General features: G+C 36.8%; 1 protein-coding gene across 1 annotated transcript; it reads right to left on the bottom strand.

Annotated features, from left to right (window-relative positions):
• Positions 1-335: 335 nt before the first annotated feature.
• Positions 336-21,729, bottom strand: LOC306856478 (protein kinase C delta type-like). Its single transcript, XM_079395792.1, has 16 exons — positions 21,581-21,729; positions 13,107-13,233; positions 12,680-12,946; positions 11,208-11,373; positions 10,248-10,279; positions 9,900-9,985; positions 8,834-8,963; positions 8,640-8,740; positions 8,354-8,441; positions 7,564-7,694; positions 7,310-7,483; positions 3,879-3,970; positions 3,719-3,781; positions 2,910-3,237; positions 2,693-2,821; positions 336-1,437 (listed from the first exon to the last, which is right to left on the bottom strand). Exons 2-16 carry the CDS (start codon positions 13,213-13,215, stop codon positions 1,279-1,281), a joined length of 2,055 nt encoding a protein of 684 aa, XP_079251918.1. The 5' UTR covers positions 13,216-13,233; positions 21,581-21,729; the 3' UTR covers positions 336-1,278.
• Between the last annotated feature and the right edge of the window lie 287 nt (positions 21,730-22,016).

Here is a 22,016-nt window from a genome sequence, read left to right as displayed (position 1 = left end):
TCAAACGAGGCTTAACATGCAGTTTAAACCCAACTCCGTTAGATGGCACTAGTTTCTATCTTTTCAAATTAGTTTAAGCGCCTGTGATGGACTGTGATGATGGCTCAGCACAAAGAAGTTACACTGAATGAATGTCTTCCTGCCAGTTCCTTAGCAAAATGATCAAAATAACCTACATTTCTGAACCTAAATTAATATGGGATCTCCTTTGGGAGGTTATTTATTTATTTTAAATGCAGTGGTGGTATGGCATTTTGGTAGAAACTATGATTACTATAATAAAAACTTTATGAATGAATGTGCCACGACAGGACAGTAAAGCCAAAAGTCAAAATGAAAGTTGAAGAACCCTTTAATGGTGTTGAGTTCTGAGGAGTAAATTCAGTAAAAAAAAAGAAGAGAGAACATTATTACCTCCAGAAACAACAGTTCAGAACAATATACATATATCGTTATATACAGTATCATACTTTATTAAAATACCTACATTAAATAATAGAACATATATTTATACTCTCACTTGCTCAGGAGATGTATATCCTCCACCCACCAATATACTGTACCAATATACTACCTATTACAGTACCATAAAAGCAACCCAATGTATAAACAATGTCTAGCAAGACATTAATATTTCTAGGTTTTCATATTGAAGAGGTTTTAAGGTTTACCTATACTAGACCTCCATTATAGATCCATAGTGAAAAAAACCACTATTCTGTGCACGCTCAGCTCAGGCTGGCAAAATCAGCATCTTATAATTACAACTTACACTGTAGAACTTGTTTCAGATCAACAAGAAAGGATAATATACAAAAATAACCACCAAATCATCCCACAAACAAACCTTAGCATGAGATTCTGTTTAACAATAAAATGTTGGATGAGGGAAAATAAGGAGAATTCAAGAGTGTTAAGAAGGCCACTATTCAATCAAATGGCAAAGTCCCAGCATATTATACGGACTGAAATATACAGTCCCTTTCTTTTGGGTTTCTACAATTCCTTTTTGTCTGTCTGTTTGGATGTATGATAGTAAGGGCATTGTTTAATCACATGAACATATATTAGAGATATTACAAGAACAAATATAGTACATCATCAAATAAAGTTTTGATTTAAAGTTTTGATCATTTGATTAAAGAAAGTCATAAATACAGCATTATCTATTTGGACCATCCAGACAGTATAACAAGTGTAACACTGGTTGGAGTCCTGGCTCCTATATGCCATTTTGATTTGAATTGGGCAGCTTTAGAGGAACCTGGTCAGAATGTCTTATTTTTCCATAATCGTCTCCATTTTGGGGTTAATGAAAGAGAAGCCAGCAAAGGCAGCCTGGTCCATGGAGTCCATCAGGTTCTTGTCAGTTTGAGAGAGACGGGGCTTCTCACTGAGGAACTCCCGGTCAAAATTGCTACAGTCATTGGGGGATTTCTGCAAGCAGAGGAAGAGAGATGTCAGAAAATAATCCTGAAGTCACTAACAAGACTGGTGAAGGGGTCATATCCTACTTCATTTTTTGTGTCACATGATCTTCAGTGTCACGTGATCTTTAAGAAATCATTCTAATATGCTGATTTGGTCCTCAAAAAATATTTCTATTTATCATCCATGTTCAAAACATTAGTGCTGTTTAATATTTTTGACAACATTTAAATGACAGATTTTTTTGATAAACTTAATGCATCCTACTGAATAAAAGCACAAATTTCCTTCAAGTCTTAAATTAGCGTACATTCACATATCACAAAACAATCTACACTTTAATGTGCTGCTCAAACTGTTAAGATTCCACTGTTAAAAAAATACATTTGCTGCCACCTAATGCTGTGATTCTACTGAAGTATATGCGGAGCTGTAGGTGCTACACACAGTCAAAGAAGATTTTTCCACATTTGACTTTTATCATTAGTTGTTCTGCAGTTTAGGAATACTAGTAAGAAGAAATAATAGGTAATGGTCAAGTTTCTAAATACCAGATCTGACGTCAATAACTTACTGAATAAATTGTCCACTTGGACTGGGGGAGGAAGTTTTGATTTCTGAAAGTTACAGCATTTTTTCCATTGTAAATCCAACTCTTATCTCAACAGATTAAGGAAAATTTGATTGCACATGACATGATACAACCTCTTTAAAAGAGATTTCCTGTTATTGTAATGTCATCATTAGAGCACCGATAAGGCAAAGGTTATTGGTTTATCATTAACTTCTTCACAAGTTTTCAGCCATGAACACTACACTAGCTAAACATTTATGACAGATATTTTGCTACTGCCTTGTGTTTCAGAGTACAGCAATGAGCTATAAAACACAAACAGTCCTTGCTTTGCATTATTTACATTTATATTGCATTACTTTGAATCATGCAATGAATTCAGCTGTAAAATGAATCATGCATGTAGGTGAAACCTCTTTTAACACCACTCACAGCAGTGTTATTTTAGTATTATTTATACACTATTATAGTATTTATTAATATTTTGAATTTGAATTTCTTTTCATAAATTAATTTTAATTTTCGTTTTTGTTTAAACTTGTCATTCTTTACTATTTAGCTTTAATTTATTTTTACTTCAGCCGAGGAAACATTTAAATTTTTTCATCTGTTATTTAAATTTGATTTAAATTCAGCTTTATATCAATTAAGGAAAACAATTTGAAACAGTAAATCAAATCAGAATCGTACCACTTTTGGCTTGAATGGGGGAGACACCTCTCGTTTCTCCAGAGCAGGCCAATCGATTGTCTTGAAGAAGGCATGTCCACGGATATTTCCCACAACACCAAGCCGTCGAGTTGGATCCCGCTCAAATAACTGTGTAAATGTAAAAGGCACAGATTGAATGCCATAAATCATCAGTACTGACGCCGTTCATCAAGATAAATTAGTTGGTCAGACTCACTTTCTCCAGCAGGTCTTTGGTCTCTTTGGTAATCCACCGTGGGTAGTGAGGTACATCCATGCGGATCGACTCGAACAGCTCGTCCTCATCATCGCCCTGGAACGGCGACTGGCCAATCAGCATCTCGTAGAGCAGCACGCCGAACGACCACCAGTCCACAGAGAAACTGTATCTCTGTCCCAGCAGGATCTCAGGAGCAATATAATCTGGTGTGCCACAGAATGTGGTTGCTCTGTTTTCTCCAAGCATGTTCTCTTTGCACATCCCAAAGTCTGCAATCTTAATATGTCCATCCTTGTTCAGCATCAAATTGTCCAACTTTAAATCTCTGATTAGACAGAAAAACAGACAAGGTCTATTTGAGAAATGTAATTCATATGGACGTTTATGGCATGTTTTTGTTTGGTAATTTTCATTGTATGAAAAAAAGCAACTTTCTGCTAAATTACTTGTACGTGACAATAAAAATAATCACAAACTTGAAATACAAAATTGAAAACAGTAATATTGTAAAATATAATTATAATGTAATAAAATGTATTTTAAAATGTAATTTATCCCTGTGATGGTAAAGTTGAATTTTCATTACTCTAGTCTTCATTCACACGATCCTTCAGAAATACTTCTGTGTTGATTTAGTGCTCAAGATACATTTTTATTATTATCAATGTTAAAAAAAACTTGTTCTACTTAATAGTATTATGATACATTTTTGACATCAGATCTTAAATTGACCCTCAATCAAAAAAAAAAAAAAGAATTCAATTAATCAAAATAAGAGTTTCTTCAACAAGGAACACTCATTTTACCTGTATATAATTCCTTTAGAATGGAGGTACTGTAGTCCACAGATGATTTCAGCAGCATAAAACCTGTGACAAGAAACAGATTTGACCAAAACTCTTGCTTGTCGTTTCACAAAAGGAAGACAAACAATATAGATATGCTGCTGCAAAAAAAGTCACTCACGTGGCTCTGCCCAAATCAAAACGGCCTTTATCCTGAATGTGGAACATCAGATCTCCTCCATTCAGATACTCCATCACAAAGAATAAGTGCTCCTATTGATAAAACACACAGATCATCATCATTATTGAGTGATAATATATTTTACTGGAAAAAATGAGCACAACACATCATTCTAAAGCAAACTATCCTGGTTAGCTCTTTGTGGGAGCCTGTCAAACAAGGAAATTCAAAGCTGACAGCAAGGCGATTTCACATAGCACTAATATTTTGTGTTATTCCCCTCAAAACATTTCCAGATTGCACAGACACATTGATACGCTATTCCTCAAAGCTGTATTTTCATGATATAGCATGAGCTCTCAAACAGAACCTGTTATTTTGTGTTGACAACATTCCATGTCATTCTCATAATGTTTGATGTCGAACCCACTGTCCCTCACACATGCCAAGCAGACTGATGAGCTGATCAAATCCCGACAGTCACGGAAACTTAGCATGTGTAACGGGAGAACGCGTTCTTCAGCATACATTACAGCAATACTTTACTGTAACCATTGATTTGCGTCATTTGACAGGAAGATATTTCACTTTGCACGACCACATTCCATATTCATCAGTAACTCTACTTCATTTGAACTTTTAGCAACACTAAAATAAATATTAGACTTATAATGCAGTCTTTTAGATAATCATTGCAACTATATTTGGGACATATCAGTGTATGTCTGTTTGGGGTTGGTAAGATTTTTTTAATGTTTGAAAGAAGCCTCTTATGCTCACCAAAGATGCATTTATTTGATTTAAAAAACAGTATAAACAGCAATATTGTGAAACATGACTGCAATTTAATATACATTGCCCTCCATAAGTATTGGAACAGTAAAGACAAAATTGCTCTGTTGGCTGTGGAGTCAAGACATTTGCAAATATGATTAAAAGATAAATATGAGACAAAACTACAGAATGTCACATTTTATTATTAGCCGTTTCAACACATACATGTTTTACCAAATAAAAAGAAAAGCACTTTTAGAGTTCATCCCACTCATTGATGTGAGCATAAGTATTGGGACAGTTGAACATAAGGCAGATATAAAAGATTAAAAGCTATTATTTATTTGCAGATCCCTTGCGCACAATCACAGCAGTGAGTCTGTGACCCATAGACATCACCAGCCTCTTGGTCTCATCCTTTCAAATACTTTTCCCAGCCTTTAATGCAGCCAATTCCAATTGTTGCTTGTTTTGGGGAGTTTCTGCGTTTACTCTCCTCTTCAGCTGCTGAAATTCATGTTCAATCGCATTTAAATCTGGAGATTGACTTGGGCAATCTAAGACTTTCCATTTCTTTGCCCTTATAAATTCCTTGACTGAACTGGCAGGGTGTTTTGGGTCATTGTCCAGATGCAATATGAAGCACTTCCCAATGAATCTGGTGGCATTTTCTTGAATGTTGGTAGGCAAGATGGTTTTGTACCCTTCCAAATTCATTCTGCTACTGTCATCATACATTAAAGTTGAGAGGGCCTGTTCCAGAGGCAGCCATACATGCCCATGCCATGACAACACCTCCACCATGCTTTACAGATGAGGCTGTATGCTTGGGATCATTGCAGTTCCCTTTTTTCTCCACATTTTTGCTTTCTCATCACTTAGATAAAGGTTCATCTTTGTCTCATCGGTCCATAAACACAGTTCCAAAACTCTTCTGGATCACCTTTGTGCTTTTTTGCAAACTCTAATCTTGCCTTTCTATTTTTGGTGCTGGTCAGAGGTTTGCATCTTGCTGTGTAGCATCTGTAATTCTGTGTCAAAGTCTCCTGAGGACAGTAGATTGTCAGAGCATCACCCCAGCTTTCTGGAAGTTGTTGGTCATTTTACAGACACATCTTTTAGGGTTCATTTTCACAGCTTTTATGATTTGTCTGCCATCAACTACTGTTGTTTTCTCAGCCGATCAGGTCGTTGGTTGCTGGTGTCGCTGGTGGTTTCCAAACTCTTGATTTCTCCATGCCCTTGGTTTTTGCTATAGCTCTAACTTACTTCCTCTTTTCTTTTAGCATCCAAATTGCTTGCTTTTCTCTCAAAGTCAGCTCCCTCGTCTTCATCCTGGTTTGTGTGTCATCATCGAATGCAAGATTCAGAATGCAGAAGTAATGGATATAACTGATACGACACATTCCCTGCTTTTAATATCTGAAGAATTAATGCAACAGGACACAGCTGATCACTTAGAAAGACCTGTGAGGCAACTGTTCCAATACTTATGCTCACATCAGATAGAGGGTTTAAACTCTAAAAGTGCTGAACTTCTTAGCCTTTAAAACATCTGTGTTGAATCACCGAATAATAAAATGTGACATTCTGTAGTTTTGTCTCATATTCATCTTTTAATCATATTTGTAAATGTCTTGACTCCACAGCCAACAGAGCAATTCTGTTTTTACTGTTCCAATACTTTTGGAGGGAACTGTATATAGTGGCGGGAAGAGTAAATGACAGACACAGTGGGTGTGGCGTCAGGCCTCAGAGAGGCTTTTATTAAACAAATAATAAAATAAAGTGTCCAAGAGGGGTTAAAGTGTCCAAAATAAACAGGGGATTTGGTGTCCTCGTCTTGCTGCGGTGTTTGTGAAGGAGGGCAGTGTTCTGAAAGGAAGGGTCCAGGTAAGGGGCGGAGTTCGGCGGCCGCACGCGCTCCCCTCTCGGGTCCAGGGCGTGAGAGGCGGCGGCTTCATTTAGCGGATTCGTCCTCCTTTGGCCCGCGGCGCTTCCAGGGGTTATACGGCCTGGCATCCTGGCCCGTCAGCCGTCTCGCGGGTGTGGTACTCTTCCGGATCACGGGTCTGGCAGCTCATGTCTTCGGCGGCACTCGATCCCTCAATGCTCTCTTCCTGGACCCACGAAGACACCAGTGTGCATGCATGGGGAAGAGGCTCTATTCGGTTCAGGTGCGCCTCATCACACGCCGTCAGCCTTGGCTGTTTCAGCGCCCCTCCTCTCTCACTCACCCACTCCCGTCGGGAGCTCGGTGAAGGGCGGCGAATAAGGGATGGGGTGGTGATGATAATAAGGGGGAGGCAGCCAACTCGTCACAATATATATATAATGTAATTCATTCCTCTGATGTAATTCATTCCTCTGATGACTATTCAAAAATAATTTTGATTTGATGCTTAAGAATCACTTTTTATTGTAAATGTTGAAAAGAGTTGGAAGCCACACATTTTTTCAGGATTCTTCGATGAATAGACAGTTAAAAACAATAGCATGTATTTGAAATAGAAATCTTTAGTAACATTATAAACATATTTACTGTCACTTTTGATCAGTTTGTTGCTATTGCTATTTGACCAATCTTTGCTGAATAAAAGATACCCCAGACTTCTGAATGGTAGTGTATGTAACACATTATTTGGAAGAACGCTCACCTTTGACTGAAAGGTGCAGTAGAGGTGTGTGAGGAAAGGGTTTTCCCAGGCTAATGCTAGCACTCTTTTTTCCACCATTGTGCACTCCACGTCATCATCCATAAGAACCACATCCTTCTTCAGGGCCTTTACAGCAAAATATTCTCCCCTTCCTTTGAGCTCAGCGAGCATCACCTGACAGAACAAGGGAATTGTTTAAAGAGAGGACTGCATAACAATACAATGCAGAAATCTGTATACTGTGTGTTCCTTACCTTTCCAAAGCTGCCTTTGCCTAGTACCTTGTGGAACACAAAGTTGCTCAGGGAGACGCGGGATGTGATGCTGGTTCTGGGAGGGGCAGGGGTCGTATCATCCCACAGTTTTCCATACTGAGAGCCCTCCGCTAATATTTGTAAACACAAATATACATATACACCAATGGCCACACATTAAAAAACACAAGACAAGGTTATAATAGCTAAATGAAACTAAAACATTACTGGTATTAAAATAAAATAAATGTTAATTGAAATGAAATAATATATAAAAACCTGTATTATTTTAGCCAGTTGCCAGGGCAACATTTATTGTTTTGATTTATTTTCACTTTATACTAAAATAATGAAAAATAAACTGAAAAAAAAAAAAAAAAAAAAAAACTTTGATATAGATACTGTATATCTAAATATAAATTTAAAAAGAAATGAAAAAGTGTCAAAAACACCACAAAATTACTGAAAATGAAAACAGAATATAAATATTATATATTCTGTTTATCCCAGAAACATGTATATGTATATGTATATACACATGTTTCAAATTTATATAAAAACTATACAGGTTTCTCAAAGATACAAAAATAATGAAAAGATCCTTTTCTTATTTTGCATCTAATTAAATTAACATTTTAATTTAATTTTAATGTTTAATTTTACTTTTTTTAATTAAAGATTACGTTTTGGGGCCATTTCATATTCAAATAAAATCAAAGCTAACTTATATAAGGTACCAAACTAAGGAAAGCAATTATGCAGCAGGAAATATGCAGTAATTCAAACTCACCACTAGGGTCCACTGGCACGTTTTTATCAATGGCTTGATAGATTCCAATATCTGACAGAGTGGGATCTGGACGCTTTGTGGAAGATTTCTAAACACAATCAATGAAATAGTAAGCATGTTAGATGTATTTATTTATGTATTGCATCCTGATGCAGAGAACAGCATGATGCTACATATGAACCCATGTAAACCCAAAAATAATGTAGCCTAATCTTTTAGGTTTACAAAATAATGATACTACAAATGTCTTGAAAAAAAGCCAAGGTTGACTGGTTGAATCATTTACCAGGCTAACTTGAGTCAAAGCCTCAGCCAGGAGCTTCTGGTTGATTCCGCAGAGGTTGGCAACCTTAGTCTGGCATTTATGATGAACGTTCATACTACATTCTGAACAGAGAGAGTAAGTTGCATTAGATATTAACAGAGAAGAAACAAAAAGGTAATGAAAGGGAAAAACAGATGAGACAACATCGTTCTTACCTTCACACTTGAGGCCTTGTCTGACCATTCCCCACAGCAGACTCCCACAGTGATCACAAAAGGTCGGGCTCATGTAGTTATGGGTCTTGAAGCGATGTGGCATGTCAATCTTAAAGCGCTCCTTCTGAAACTGCAGATGAACAAACAGACCATCAGCACCAAACTAAATGGAAATGCTTGTGGGCACAGATGCAACATCTACAACGCCTCATGGTGCCCTTTCCGGAAGCTGCTCACTGCCCATCACAGACTCTCCACCAAAGTACTGCTGGACTGCTTTACAGTGTTTAGTTTAGTTACCCTAACATACAGTATTTGCAACACTTTTACAATATCATGGCCTTCTATTGATTACTGACATACTCTGATCTTTGCTCAGTTTGCTATTGGTGTTGGAAACAGAAGGACCAGCCCTTTGGAACTTCAAGTGAATGTTTCTTTCTTAAAAAATGTCCTTTTGTGACCCAAAACAGTTAAGGCTGACATCAGTGTAGAAGCATATTAATGCATTTAGAAACTTTGTTATGATATTTACAGTGCAAGGCCATAACAATATATAAACACACTACAAGTCACAAGTCTCTTGCTTATCAAGGCTGCATTCATGCATCTATTTGATACAGTAATATTATGAAATATTATTACAATTTAAAATAACTGCTTTCTATTGCAATATATTTTTAAATGTAATTTATTCTTGTGAAGGCAAAGCTCAATTTTCAGCAGCCATTACTCCAGACTTTGTCACATTATTCTTCAGAAATTATTCTGATATGCTGATTTGGTGCTCAAGAAACATGTTTTATTATTATCAGTATCATTTCATGTTATTATTCTTGTGGGAACCATGATTCATTATATACACAATATACTGTATATTAAATAAATTAACCTAATATTGTAAATATTCTTTTACTTAATATTGTTTTCAGATTTTTATTTTTTCTCATAAAAACTGGTTTCAGGTCCATAAACAGTTAACGGCCCTCCCTACAAATCCGCTTTGGACCCTCTCATGATCACGGAGTGTGTTTCCGTGTCGGAGGTTCAGAACAATAATGCTTACCACTGTATCTCGACTGTTGGTTGCTGTTCCCGTGCATCTCCCAATGATCTTATCAATGCACTTCTTGTGAATGGCCGCATTGCATTCTGAAATAGAGCAAGGGGGAAGTAAGGTGTAATGTGTGCAAATTACCTTTAAATTAATTTAATAGTACAAAATATCTTACAAAAAAAAATAGATTTCAAAGAGCCCATTATGTTAATTCCACAGAAGGATCATTTATGTGCCACATAGAAAAATCAGGTCAACATGTAACATTAAATGACAACAACATGTGTAATGTGTGTTCTTTCTGAGAACCAGATGGGAGTGTCTACAAAAGATTGCGAAAGCTGTGAAGATACTTACGCCTACATTTGTAGCCCTGCTTGTTGAGACCCCTGGAATGCAAAAAGAGAGTGTTGGAGTGTTGATATTTGTACACAGCAGGTGATAATGGACCGTTAGTACACAAATGGTATAAATTTAAAACTCATATTAGGGAGAATCTGAAGCACTGACTCTCTACAACACATATACATTTATATACTGTATACAGCATGAACAAGGCACTAAGGCATAGCGATCTGTCTCACACTTCACAGGAAGGAGACAGCCCGAGGGACTCTGCTGAGGCGGCTGAAATATCAGAGGAAAATCCAAGTGCGCTTGCGCACACAAACACAGATGCTATCCAATATTATGACTTACAATCACACACACACACACACACACACACACTAAGATTATTGCTGCCAGACTTTCAGTTATGCCTACGTAAGATGCAATTTTGAATCATTTTAGATTTCTGATAGTGATGAACTAATGTTTCTGGGTCATTCCAATTTGGAACTGAACCTGCAAGCTTTTCTTTCACAGACTAGGTCCCAAACCATTATGCTACCACTATCCATTAACAAGCATTGCTGTTGCTAATACTCAGACTTAGGGATTTGAACAAGCGATCCCCAAAAAATTAAAGTATTATGCGTCTAACTTTTCCTGTATTGTTTTGCTGTGGATATGATACCTCAAAAAAATCTAAACAATCAGATTTACGATTTTTGAATGGTGGAAAAAAAGTGCAAACAATAAAAAAATGATATCTAGAGACCAGTCCACAATGTCTTATTTAATATCATAAGACTTGGGCTCTTCTGGTCTAGAATCACCCAAGAAATTTACTAGCAAAGCCCTGGCAACCACCCACAACAGCCTAGCATCATAACGGCAAAAGTGACACAATTCTTCTGAAACCAAAATCTGGTTATTAAATGGCAGCTTTTACCATTACTATGTACATTTACATACTAGTATTTATATACTAACCAAACAAACTCCCTGCAGACCGAGCAGAAGGTGGGCTGTTTGAAGAAGGTGGCTGTGAACTCGTGGTTCTTGATAAAGTGAACTTTGGCCTGTTTGATGGCTCCTCTCCTCCTGTTTATTGTGAGAGCGCCGTCGTCCTCTTTCCCAGTCACTGAGGACTTTGATTCTGCGAAGCAGGTCAAAACAGAGTCTTTTGAAATAGACGACTTGTTTATTTCTTTTTACTGAATTAAAATGAACTTTACTTGCACATCAATATGAAATTACATTGCTAAATAATATTTCACCCAAAATTGTCAGTATTTTCATTTCTGGAATAAATATACCAATGGGATATTTATTAGTACCACTGGTTTTAAGATACTAAACATATTTATATGGTGCATAATGACTGTTCTGTTTATGGTGCCTTCAGAATGTTTATAGATCACTATCAACTCATTTCCTGCCAGGAGCAACAGAAGTAGCAAAACTAAAAAAATATAAATAAATAAATAAAAACTCTCATGGATTGAGATTGATGGTTTTACCCTCTGTGTGTTGCCACAGAGTGTATGTCAGAATATTTGTCACCAACTATTGTTGAGTTTAAAAGACAAGTCTTGACAATATCCAATAAACAGTCTTACAGTAAACAGTGAGATACAAAAAGCAAATCTGCTACGGTATTTAAAAAAAATAAGATGCCAGAAAGAGGACCAGCATGAAAATATGAGTAAGATGCATGAGTAAGCAAAGACAGGACAGATACCAGCTGACAGGACTAAGCTGGTATCTGAGGGTAGTGAGATAATGGAAAAAAGAGAAGACTGAATTTAAAGAAACAGGGGAAAACCAGAGTGGAACAAAGGCAAGCAAAGAGAATAGACACTACTTATAGAAATAAAATAGGACTTCAATAGTTTTAAAAATATTCATTTTGCTAATCAGGACAAAACTTGGATCAGAAAAAGTTCTCTATTAATCTAGTCATCTATTAAAATAGATAAAAACAAAAAAAGTTTTGGGAAAATCACCACATTTATTACTTTTCAAACGTTTGGGTTCAGTAAGATTTTTTTATTTTTTTGAAAGAAATGAATACTTGTATTCAGCAAGGATGCATTAAATTGAACAAAACACAGTTATAGTTATATGTATGTTAGAAAAGATTTCTATTTCATATGATTTCTGAAGAATCATGTGATACTGAAGACTGTAGTAATGGCTGTTTTGTCATTACAGGAATAAGTTGCATTTTAAAATATATTCCAATAGAAAACAGTTATTTTTTAAAATTGTAATACTTTTTCAAAATATTACCATTTTTATTATTTTAGAAAAAAAAAATTCAATCGTAATATGTCAAAATATCGTCAAAATACAGTTTTTACTGTATTTTTGATCAAATAAACGCAGCCATAATGAGCATAAGAGACTGATTGACCCCAACTTTATACTTTTGAACGGTATGTACGCTTGCATGTACCTACCTTGGTCTGAACCCTCTACGAAGAATTGGACAGACATCATCACCTTCCCAGAAGGCTGTAGGTCGACCCAAAACTCAGCACGGCCATTTCCTTTTTTACAGCGCTCAGCAATGACAGAGACCCCAACCGTTGCCTCCGACAAAGCCTCCTCTGCCGTTTTCATCAAGACCACCTGTATGACACGGCCTTCATAGATGTGTGCGTCAAATGAGGATTTCCACGCAGGGTACATAGTAGGCTTCCTCTGGACCAGTGTCTTCCCTCGCTCTGGGTGGACAAAGAAAGGAAGAAATGCTAATGAAATTATGATGCCTCCTAAGTTACCCTGTTCATGCCAAATTCTGAGGCAGCACCGCATACTGTTTATCTTTTGTAGACAATCACAAAATGTGAATTTTACCTTGCTCTATTTAAAAGCCTCACTGACCTGTGCTGAGGGATTCCTTCATCTTGATGGCACAGAATGGTTCCTCTGTCATAGGGGGAAAGTCTCCCAGTTGAAAATCATTGAAGGCAATCCGCAGGAACGGAGCCATGGTGAGATTTCACTCTGCCTACATACAAAAGAAAAAACGGATGAAGTTCATAGGTTGCTGGAGGTCGGCAGACATCTCTCACTCAGAGAAAAGTTTTTTTCTTTTCTCAAAAATAGCAGAAACATCACTTGCATAGACAAAACACTGTTTAGGCAGAGATATGCTGTGATAGTCAAGGAAATATAATGCAGTATTTTTTAAAAGATGAGCAAACATGATATGCGTGATGTGTGAGTGATCAGTTCATTCTTTCTAGAAATGATGAAATGTATGCATTTTGATATTATGCTGAGAATATAATTTGTAATAAAAAAAAATCTAAAATTAAAAACAGAAGCACATTTATTGGACTCGACGTTTGAATATTTTGGATTTTACACAAAAACCTCAAAAAAGTTTGGGGGAAAAAAGTTACGTTTTTGAAAATAGCAGGTTTTGAGTGCATTTATTTAACCAAACATTTGTAAGAACGGTGATATTGTGAAATATTAATCTAATAACTTTTCTATTTTAATCTATTTTAAAATGTAATTGTATTGCTATGATGGCAAGGCTGAATGCTATTGTATATATATAATATTCTCCATAACAACTTTTATAACAACTATTCATAAAACCCTCAAGATTTGCTAAAGTTTCAGGATTAATGCTTCAGCTTCCTATTGTGAAAAGCCAAAAGTTGTTAATTCTACTTTTTGATGGTTCTGCTTGCATCATTGTCACTGCAGCTGACTAGCTGGTTTTATTTTCCTAATATGCATAACTACAGAGTAGAAGCTAAATAATGTGTTATTTTTCATAGCCACATCATTTTCCAATCCCACCCCTCTCCTGCTGGAATTACTGAACACACAATGGCTCACAGAGCTTTGACGGGATTCTGGGGCACAATTGGCCAACTGCAGACCTTTACTTGGTTTCACAGTTTAATCACTGGGATTAAAAGCTCAGATACACACTGCAAACACAAACACAATGGAAAATGAAGTGAATGTTTTGCAAGTGCAATTCGTATATGTTGAATCTGTCACCAACCTTCTACTTATTTAAATATTTTTAAGAAATTTACTGTTTGTAATCAAACAGGTTTCCTCAACACCCCACTCATCGGTCATTGGTCAAGACAAACAGATAGCGTTGCCCCAAACTCAAACCTTTGGCCGAATCAGTGTTGCTGCTGTCAGGCAATGCTCAAACAAACAGATCAACATGTTGAAAGTACCACAGAACCACACTTTTCAGGAAAATCAACCTGCAAACGGCTTACTCACGCTGTAGTGGCATATTAAGTGCTTGAAACTGAAATAATTCACACTTTATGAAGCATCTTTATCTCTGCCTCATGACTGATCGCTGAAAGACAAAATGTAGAGCAAGTGAAGTGGGACCATTTGTGACACCACCCATGACGGAGTACAGAGAGACTAATCGAGATGTATCCATTTGCTGATCTGCCACAGTTATAGGCCAGCGGCTCCACACCAATAAAGTATTGAAACCATCCAGATGAGTGACAATGACTGCAGAACAAGCCAACAGAAATGTAAGTCTTGACAGAGGACATGTATGTAGGCATCTCAGTCAAAGCAAATGATTAAGAAAAGAAAATCCACAACCCAAAATATAGAAGGTTCCATTGGGAAAACCTGTAGTTTTGATATTATGCTCTCTAACACTTGGCGTTCCAATGCGTAGAAACTGCATGGCCTAAAATTGCCCTAAGAATGGATGGTTTTGAACTAAATCTGTGTCAAACACAGTATTAAATACTGATACAGATTAGATTTAGATCATTGCTGAAGGTTGTGACAGAGCCTTGCTCCACAAATTATATAATCCTCCTTGAAGAATATCATCATAAAATGGTAAATTGTGATAATTGGAACCAGCTTTAAAAGCTCCCACACAAACTCTAAAATGCAAAGGGAAAACAATCTGCTGATATTTGTTTTTATCTTCTCTATTCTACATGGTGATGATCTGTTGTATATTAAAACATGTACATCTATAATAGAGAGAGAAAGATTAAGGATAATCTGGAACCACTCACATAATATGACAAAAAATGCATTAATATAAACTAATGAAACACTCAGTCAAACATAAACCTCTTACACTCAAATGCATATGACTACAGAAAAAAAAATGTTTCCCTGGAGAGAGTGGAAAAAATGAGCCCATGCGGCAAGGGAGGGGATGGAGAGAAAATGAAGAAAAATTAGAAAGGGGGAGGGAAGAAAGAAAGCATTGAGCAGCATACTGGAAGTTCAATGTGCTTGCTAAACATCCAGACTGTTAGGCTATTCAAATACATGACTGAGAGCCTTACTAATGTTATGCATTCATCGATCCATGCCTACAAATCATGTTTTAAGTGTACAGAAAACACGTCATTACTACAAGTTTTCGTCATCTATTTTAACATGAAATGAATAAGTGTGTCCAGTGTGTGTGTGTCTTTTCAGTAGCCTCAGTTCCCTCAGCGGCCCATTAATCTGTCAAGAGAGGTCACCTCTCTCACACCCAGACCGGTTGCGGCTTAATTAACTGACATCCCTCTAGTATGCCTATGTAGACGTGTGGTAATGTGTGCATGACACTACATTTAACTCTTTTGATGTTAAAACTGGTAACCGCCATGCCTCTGTGCTAAACAAATGAAGCAATGTATTATGATCAGATTACACAAATGCATCCGATTAAGGTAGTTGGACGAGGAACAGACAGATCCTCACTAACACTTAAAGCAACACTTCATCTTTAAGAACACATAAAAATGAAGACCAATGCAACTGATGTTATTAACACACAGGCTGTCATTATGTCATGAAGGCGCTTTCAGTGGCTATCAATCTGCTGCTCTCCATGTTTTGGATGATAGGCTGTTCACCGCAGATGTCACATTTTCAGGTGTACATGCTCCAGAGTTATAGACTGAGATGACAGCCGAGTCTGATATAAACTCAATTGGATGTGTTTTTTCAACTCTATCAATTCTAAAACCAATGTAGAATTGGTGTACAACTCAACCAATGGTGTAGTTTTGGGATGGAACTTTCTGTTTGGTAAACCAATAGCAGTCTAGGAGAAGTGCTCATGAAATCTGAATGAAAATGTAACGATGCAAAGTTACACTTATCCTTTTGATTCTTTCTCCCGCACACATTATAAATTTTACAATTTCACGTTTCAGTGAGATAAAGGTAAACACATTGGGCTTTCATTTGAGATACTAGAAGCACTGTTAAAATTTTATTATTCACTGATTTCATTGCTTAAAACTCCATACTGACTGAAAGCATGAAATATCTAAGAAATATCTCTATTGCTTCTGACCTTTCACTGGTTTTATCTATTGGACACATTCTGTTTTTCTTTCTGTGTGATATTAGTCTCAGCTCACACAGGCTGTGTCTGTTCTGGAGATCTTTCTCTGTGTGCGGGTGTTTGTGTTCAAGTAATTGGTGAGAATTACAGTGCGTAGTGCAAAAAAGACTCGCTCTGTTCGCTGTCCTGCACCAGACAGCTGCTCCGCTCGCCTTTTTTCTGAACTTCCTACACAGTCTCCAAACTGTTCTCACTCAATACTGGGCTGGAAACATGCACATATATTTCAGATGATCTCATTATACAACAGATCAAATGGAGACCAGGTTGAAACTTATGAATAGACTAGAAGAAAGCATTTTACCATTGAAAAAAAAAAACACAATTCACCTTACACAAGTCTGAAAGTGAAACTTAATTCTGAAGCATAAATGTAGCATTGAAGTAAGTTATATCCTATATCTTAGATCACATGGAGAAGATATGTTGGTAAGAAAGACACATTTTGACTTTAACTGGTTGTTGTTAGTGTAAAGAAACAAAAGAATTTAACTATTTTGACTATTATAGTGGCTTGAAAACATCTATATATTTTAGTGTAGAGAATGCTATGTACTTATGATAGATAACACAGCTGCTTTTCCCTTAATAAGACACTGTTGTAGAACTAGAAAGTGCTTTGCACTGCAAGATTTTTCATTGCCATGGTTTTCATTTCATGGTATTGTACTCGTCTGCATAATAGGTATGAGAAAGCGTAGACTGTCACTTTAAGTACAGAGCAAAACAAACAAACAGGTTATGTCGGAAAATGAGGCTATGGTCATTCTATGGTGTGGAATGACCGGATGGGGAATGAAATGTGCCACAAGTACAAGTATAGAAAGAATGTGAACATGGTGCAGAGAATCTGAAAGTTTATAAGAGGACAGCCATGATTCAGAGCACACTGGGAACCTGTTAGTCCGGATGGTGCAGTTGCATTTTTCTATAACCACACTTGTGAATGTGTATGTATTCATGGAATTACACACATACAGCTGAGTTTGTCAGAGTTAAAGGCACCATGCTGCCGTTTGTACTTTGCTAACATGAAGCAAAAATAATCCCCCAGCTTCCCAAAATCTCCCTCTGTGCATAGCAGTCTTCATAATACAGTTAAGCAATACAAAATCCTCAGCTTGAAGTCAATATAAAACAGTGCTTGCAATTCATTTTACTTTCATAATGTAGCACATTAATGTGAAACAGGATGTACAAGAAAAAAAGGAACAGACTTGATCGAGAACTTTTTTGGATCTTAAAAAGTGGCTCCTATATGACAAGGTGATTGGAGGGGAGAGCTTTAATTTTATTTTATTTATTTATTTTTGCATATTTTTAAAAGAGTCGTTGATTTGGTGCTCAAGAAACATTTTTATTATTATCAAAGTTAAACATGGTTAATATTTATTTATATTTTTTATATAATAGAAAGTAAGCATTTATTTGAAATAATTTCTTTCATAACCTTGACAAATTCTGTCACTTCTGATCAATTTAATTTTTGAGTCTTTGCAGAATAAAATTATTCATTTCTTTAAAAAAATCTTTCTAATGCCAAACCATTGATCAGTTTTATTTACAAGTAAAACAAGATTCACACTCAGCAAGGAAATGTTGGATCTTACCCATCTAATGGAGATTAAAATAAGAAAATTAAATCTTACATACCAGAATGGAGCCAGACATGAATGCTAATTATTTTCACTATATCATTAGCATCAGTTGACATTCCAGAGAAAGATATTATCTTTGGACTAACATGCATCAATAAATCATCCACAATAAGACAAGGAACTTAAATAGTAAATAGTGTCATTTTTCATTTCATATTACAAATTTACAACACAACCAAGAACAATACATGCTTATCCTTTTAAAACTGGAAAATCTAGTCTCTTTAGCAAATACAAATTAGCATTCCTCGTTTTAGTGAGCGAGATCAAGAATTAACTGTAAATGTCTGTAGGTGAGTTTAATCAGTTACCAATCACTGGATACAAGAACAAAAATGTAATTGTGCTAGTGTTGCATAACACCAAGCAAAAACTTTTCTTCTCTACCCATATGTCATAGGGTTAGTGGGTTAAAATAACACACATCAAGGAAGCATTTGTGTGCAGAGAGAGTGACAGAGTGAGGGAGAGAATCATGGAGAGCGAGAGATCAGTGACTTCAAGGTCAGATGAGTGCTGAGTGCCATGTGACATTCGTTTTAGTGTAGCATTGATTTCTCACCCCTCTCTTCCCTTAGGCTAAGAAACAAGAGACCCTATGCTTCTGTCTTTCTCGCTCTGGTCTATAACACACACACACAAGCACACAATGGTTGGTCAAGGTTAGTGTGGAAAAGCCAATTCTTCTCTGAAACAGGGCATACTGAGTGACTGCCAGTTTGCTTACAAATGTGCGTGTCCCATATTAGGGCACAAATCCTCTCAATGCAGGATTTTGGACAAGAATTCACACACACATATATGTGTGTGTATGTTAGTATGTCAACCTAAAGGTGAAGCTGAGCTTGCCTCTGTCTGCCTGTGCAATAACAGCGGTGTCCATTTCTGCCTTGCGCACACTTCACACAAGCTTCATTAATCCAAGACCAACAGAGAGCGGCCTGTGTGCTCACAACCATAAAAGTACGCAACAGACCTTTGCTGTTGCTGTGCGTTCAAAAAACGATACAAGACAAAATGAGTGTACATGCAAAATGTACAGAAAGCAAACAATACTGTCAGGTGTTGCACTCTGAGCCAAAACTGACTTTGTGCTGTATTTGTGCTTGCCGGAGGCACTATGATGGAAAAAGTAAAAACAAAGCCAACGATAGGTATGAACGCTCCTAATGGTGTTTGCTTGTCGTGCACGTTACAGAAACAACACTGCTGTTGACAGGCATGTGGACGCACACCATCATCGCTGCATTCTTCTCCCCTGCAGTTCGGTAGATAAATTATTTAGAAGAGGTGCATGTTGTTGATTAAGACCTTTACTAACATGTGCCTTCTGGCTGAGAACAATATGTTGATTCGGTTCACTGTACAGGTTGTGGACGTACAGTAGAGACTAATGACATACAAGCATTCATTATACAATGAAACAAAAGAGACAAAGTGCTGAAGTCTCTGGTTAATGTCAAGAACAAAACACCCAGTGACAATGTGTGAAAGAGGAAAGAACAAAAACAAAATGGTGCAATATGGTGGCTTGTGCGTGTGAGCTTGAAAAGGAAAGATTAAAAATGATTAAGTCTGTGGTTAGTAAGAAAATGGTGCAATGCAGTGTAGCCAATCAAAAAAGAGAAGCTCAGTTTCAATGCATTTTAAGTGGGGATGTGCAATATATCTGCGATCATACTGGAACTCGCCAACTTTTTAAATGATCGATATTGACATATTAGAGACATCATTATCTTTCTTGGTCTGAAGCTGCCTTTGAAAATGTGGCTCAAAATGTTTTATATGCAGTACAAACTTTTAAATTTTTCATATTTGGAGCTTGACGAATGCACTACAAAGTGTATTGGGAATTAATAACAGATGAATGTTAAGCTTAGTAAAGTGTAAAAAGCAATCCACAAATCTTAAGGTAAAAACAAAACATTTAAAACAAATATAAATGGATGTACTACGTTTGAAATATTCAACATTAGTTGAATTCTGTGCACCAATTTGTGGAGTTTCTCGGCAACTGTAAACAACCTACAGCTGTGTCAACACAGGACACATGTGCATGACACATCAAAACTAATAAAGCTGGTTTAATATCGGCTATCACATTGGTTACTGGCCATAATATAAAAATAATTATTGTTGTCTATGTCAGCTTTGGTGCATGCCAAGTGTCAGGATGAAATAAAGAAAAACAACTCATATGCCATTTGTAATTGTTCTAACTAAGTTACTCTGTAGATTTGAAAACCACCATAAAAAATACAGTAGTACTATGCAATGCAATAAAAATAGAGAGTATACACAATGCCAATTATATTAGTATATAAAGTGTACTCTAATTTTAGTACAAATTAGAAACAAAAAAGAATGAAAATGACAAAGCATTACCACCATCTCACACATGGAGGCCTTCAGTAGCCTACATGTTTTTATGGGTGGCTGGACAGATCGTCATACTGAATGGTTTGGTAAATATTTACCAAATAACTACACTGCTAATTTTGTGGTGGCAGATAATGCTTTCACTAATAAATAAATAAACCTGCTTCAGAAAAATGGCACAGCTTTAACCAGCGGGTTTGAGTCTGATCTTGGAAGGAAAACAAAATACATTCTAGCCTCTAAAACGCCTCTGAAGAACTAGCTAGCCGTAGCGGTAACTATGGAAACCACGATTATTAAGACGCTTCTGAAAGCGAATCCGGCCCAGTTTATTTTATCTAGACTATTATTTTAAAGACATTGTCATTAAGACTAGTTCTTTTCTATTTCTATCTCCATCTCCATCTCAAAGAACTTGAAAAACAAGACCGTACAGTAGGCCAACAGTTACTGTTACGTTACTAAATATATAATTGTGTATATTGTACAGTAGGGAGGAGCCGGAGCAGGAAAGAGTTGTAAATCTGGTCTTTCTATATGGGTTTACATAACTATGGCAGCGCTTTCTATGAAACACTGTTTTAAAAGAAGTAGCTACAGCTTCTGCTGCTTCCGCGTATCTAAACTTTTCCTGAACTTGAATGTTTGGGAACACACGATACTAAACATTTAAACGACTTCCTGTTAAAACAAAAACCGTTTCTAGTCTCTCGTTACCGAATGTCTAGAATTGTTTCCACTGAATCAGAAGTGGATTTGCTGAGGCGACCGATAGACAAACAGCGAAAATGCGACGAAATCTATTGGTTATTGGCGGACAACGTGGACGTTTCATGTTATACATGTTTATACATGTCTGTCATTTCTACGCTCCCAATGGGCGGATTTGTAAGTACCCACAAAGCGCATTAAAAGTGAAAAGTTGCGAGCACAAAACTTACCAACTTCAAAGTCCGAGAGGGTTTCAGTAATTCGTCTCTTATTCTCACTGCTGCTGTAGCTGAGAGCAGAATGAGCGGCGCGCCGTGTTTGAGGAAGTATTTACCCGCTCTCTGTGTCTGTGTCTGGGGTTTGACAATACTAGAGGAGTGACGGAGGGCAGGTAGAGAGAGAGAGAGAGAGAGAGAGAGAGAGAGAGAGAGGGAGGGAGGGAGGGAGGGAGGGAGGGGGTTTCTATCTATCTATCTATCTATCTATCTATCTATCTATCTATCTATCTACCATCCATACATTAATCTGTTTCTCTGTAAGAGATAGCTGACCCAGAAGAAATTAATTCTGTCATAATTTACTCACCCGCAAGTTGTCCCAAACCTGAGTTTCTTTCTTCTGTTGAGCACAATAGAAGATATTTTGGAGGAATGTTGGTAGCCTAAC

This window comes from Barbus barbus, assembly GCF_936440315.1.
Source record: "Barbus barbus genome assembly, chromosome: 37".
Taxonomy (NCBI): Eukaryota; Metazoa; Chordata; class Actinopteri; order Cypriniformes; family Cyprinidae; genus Barbus; species Barbus barbus.
This window is presented reverse-complemented; position numbering and strand designations above follow the sequence as displayed.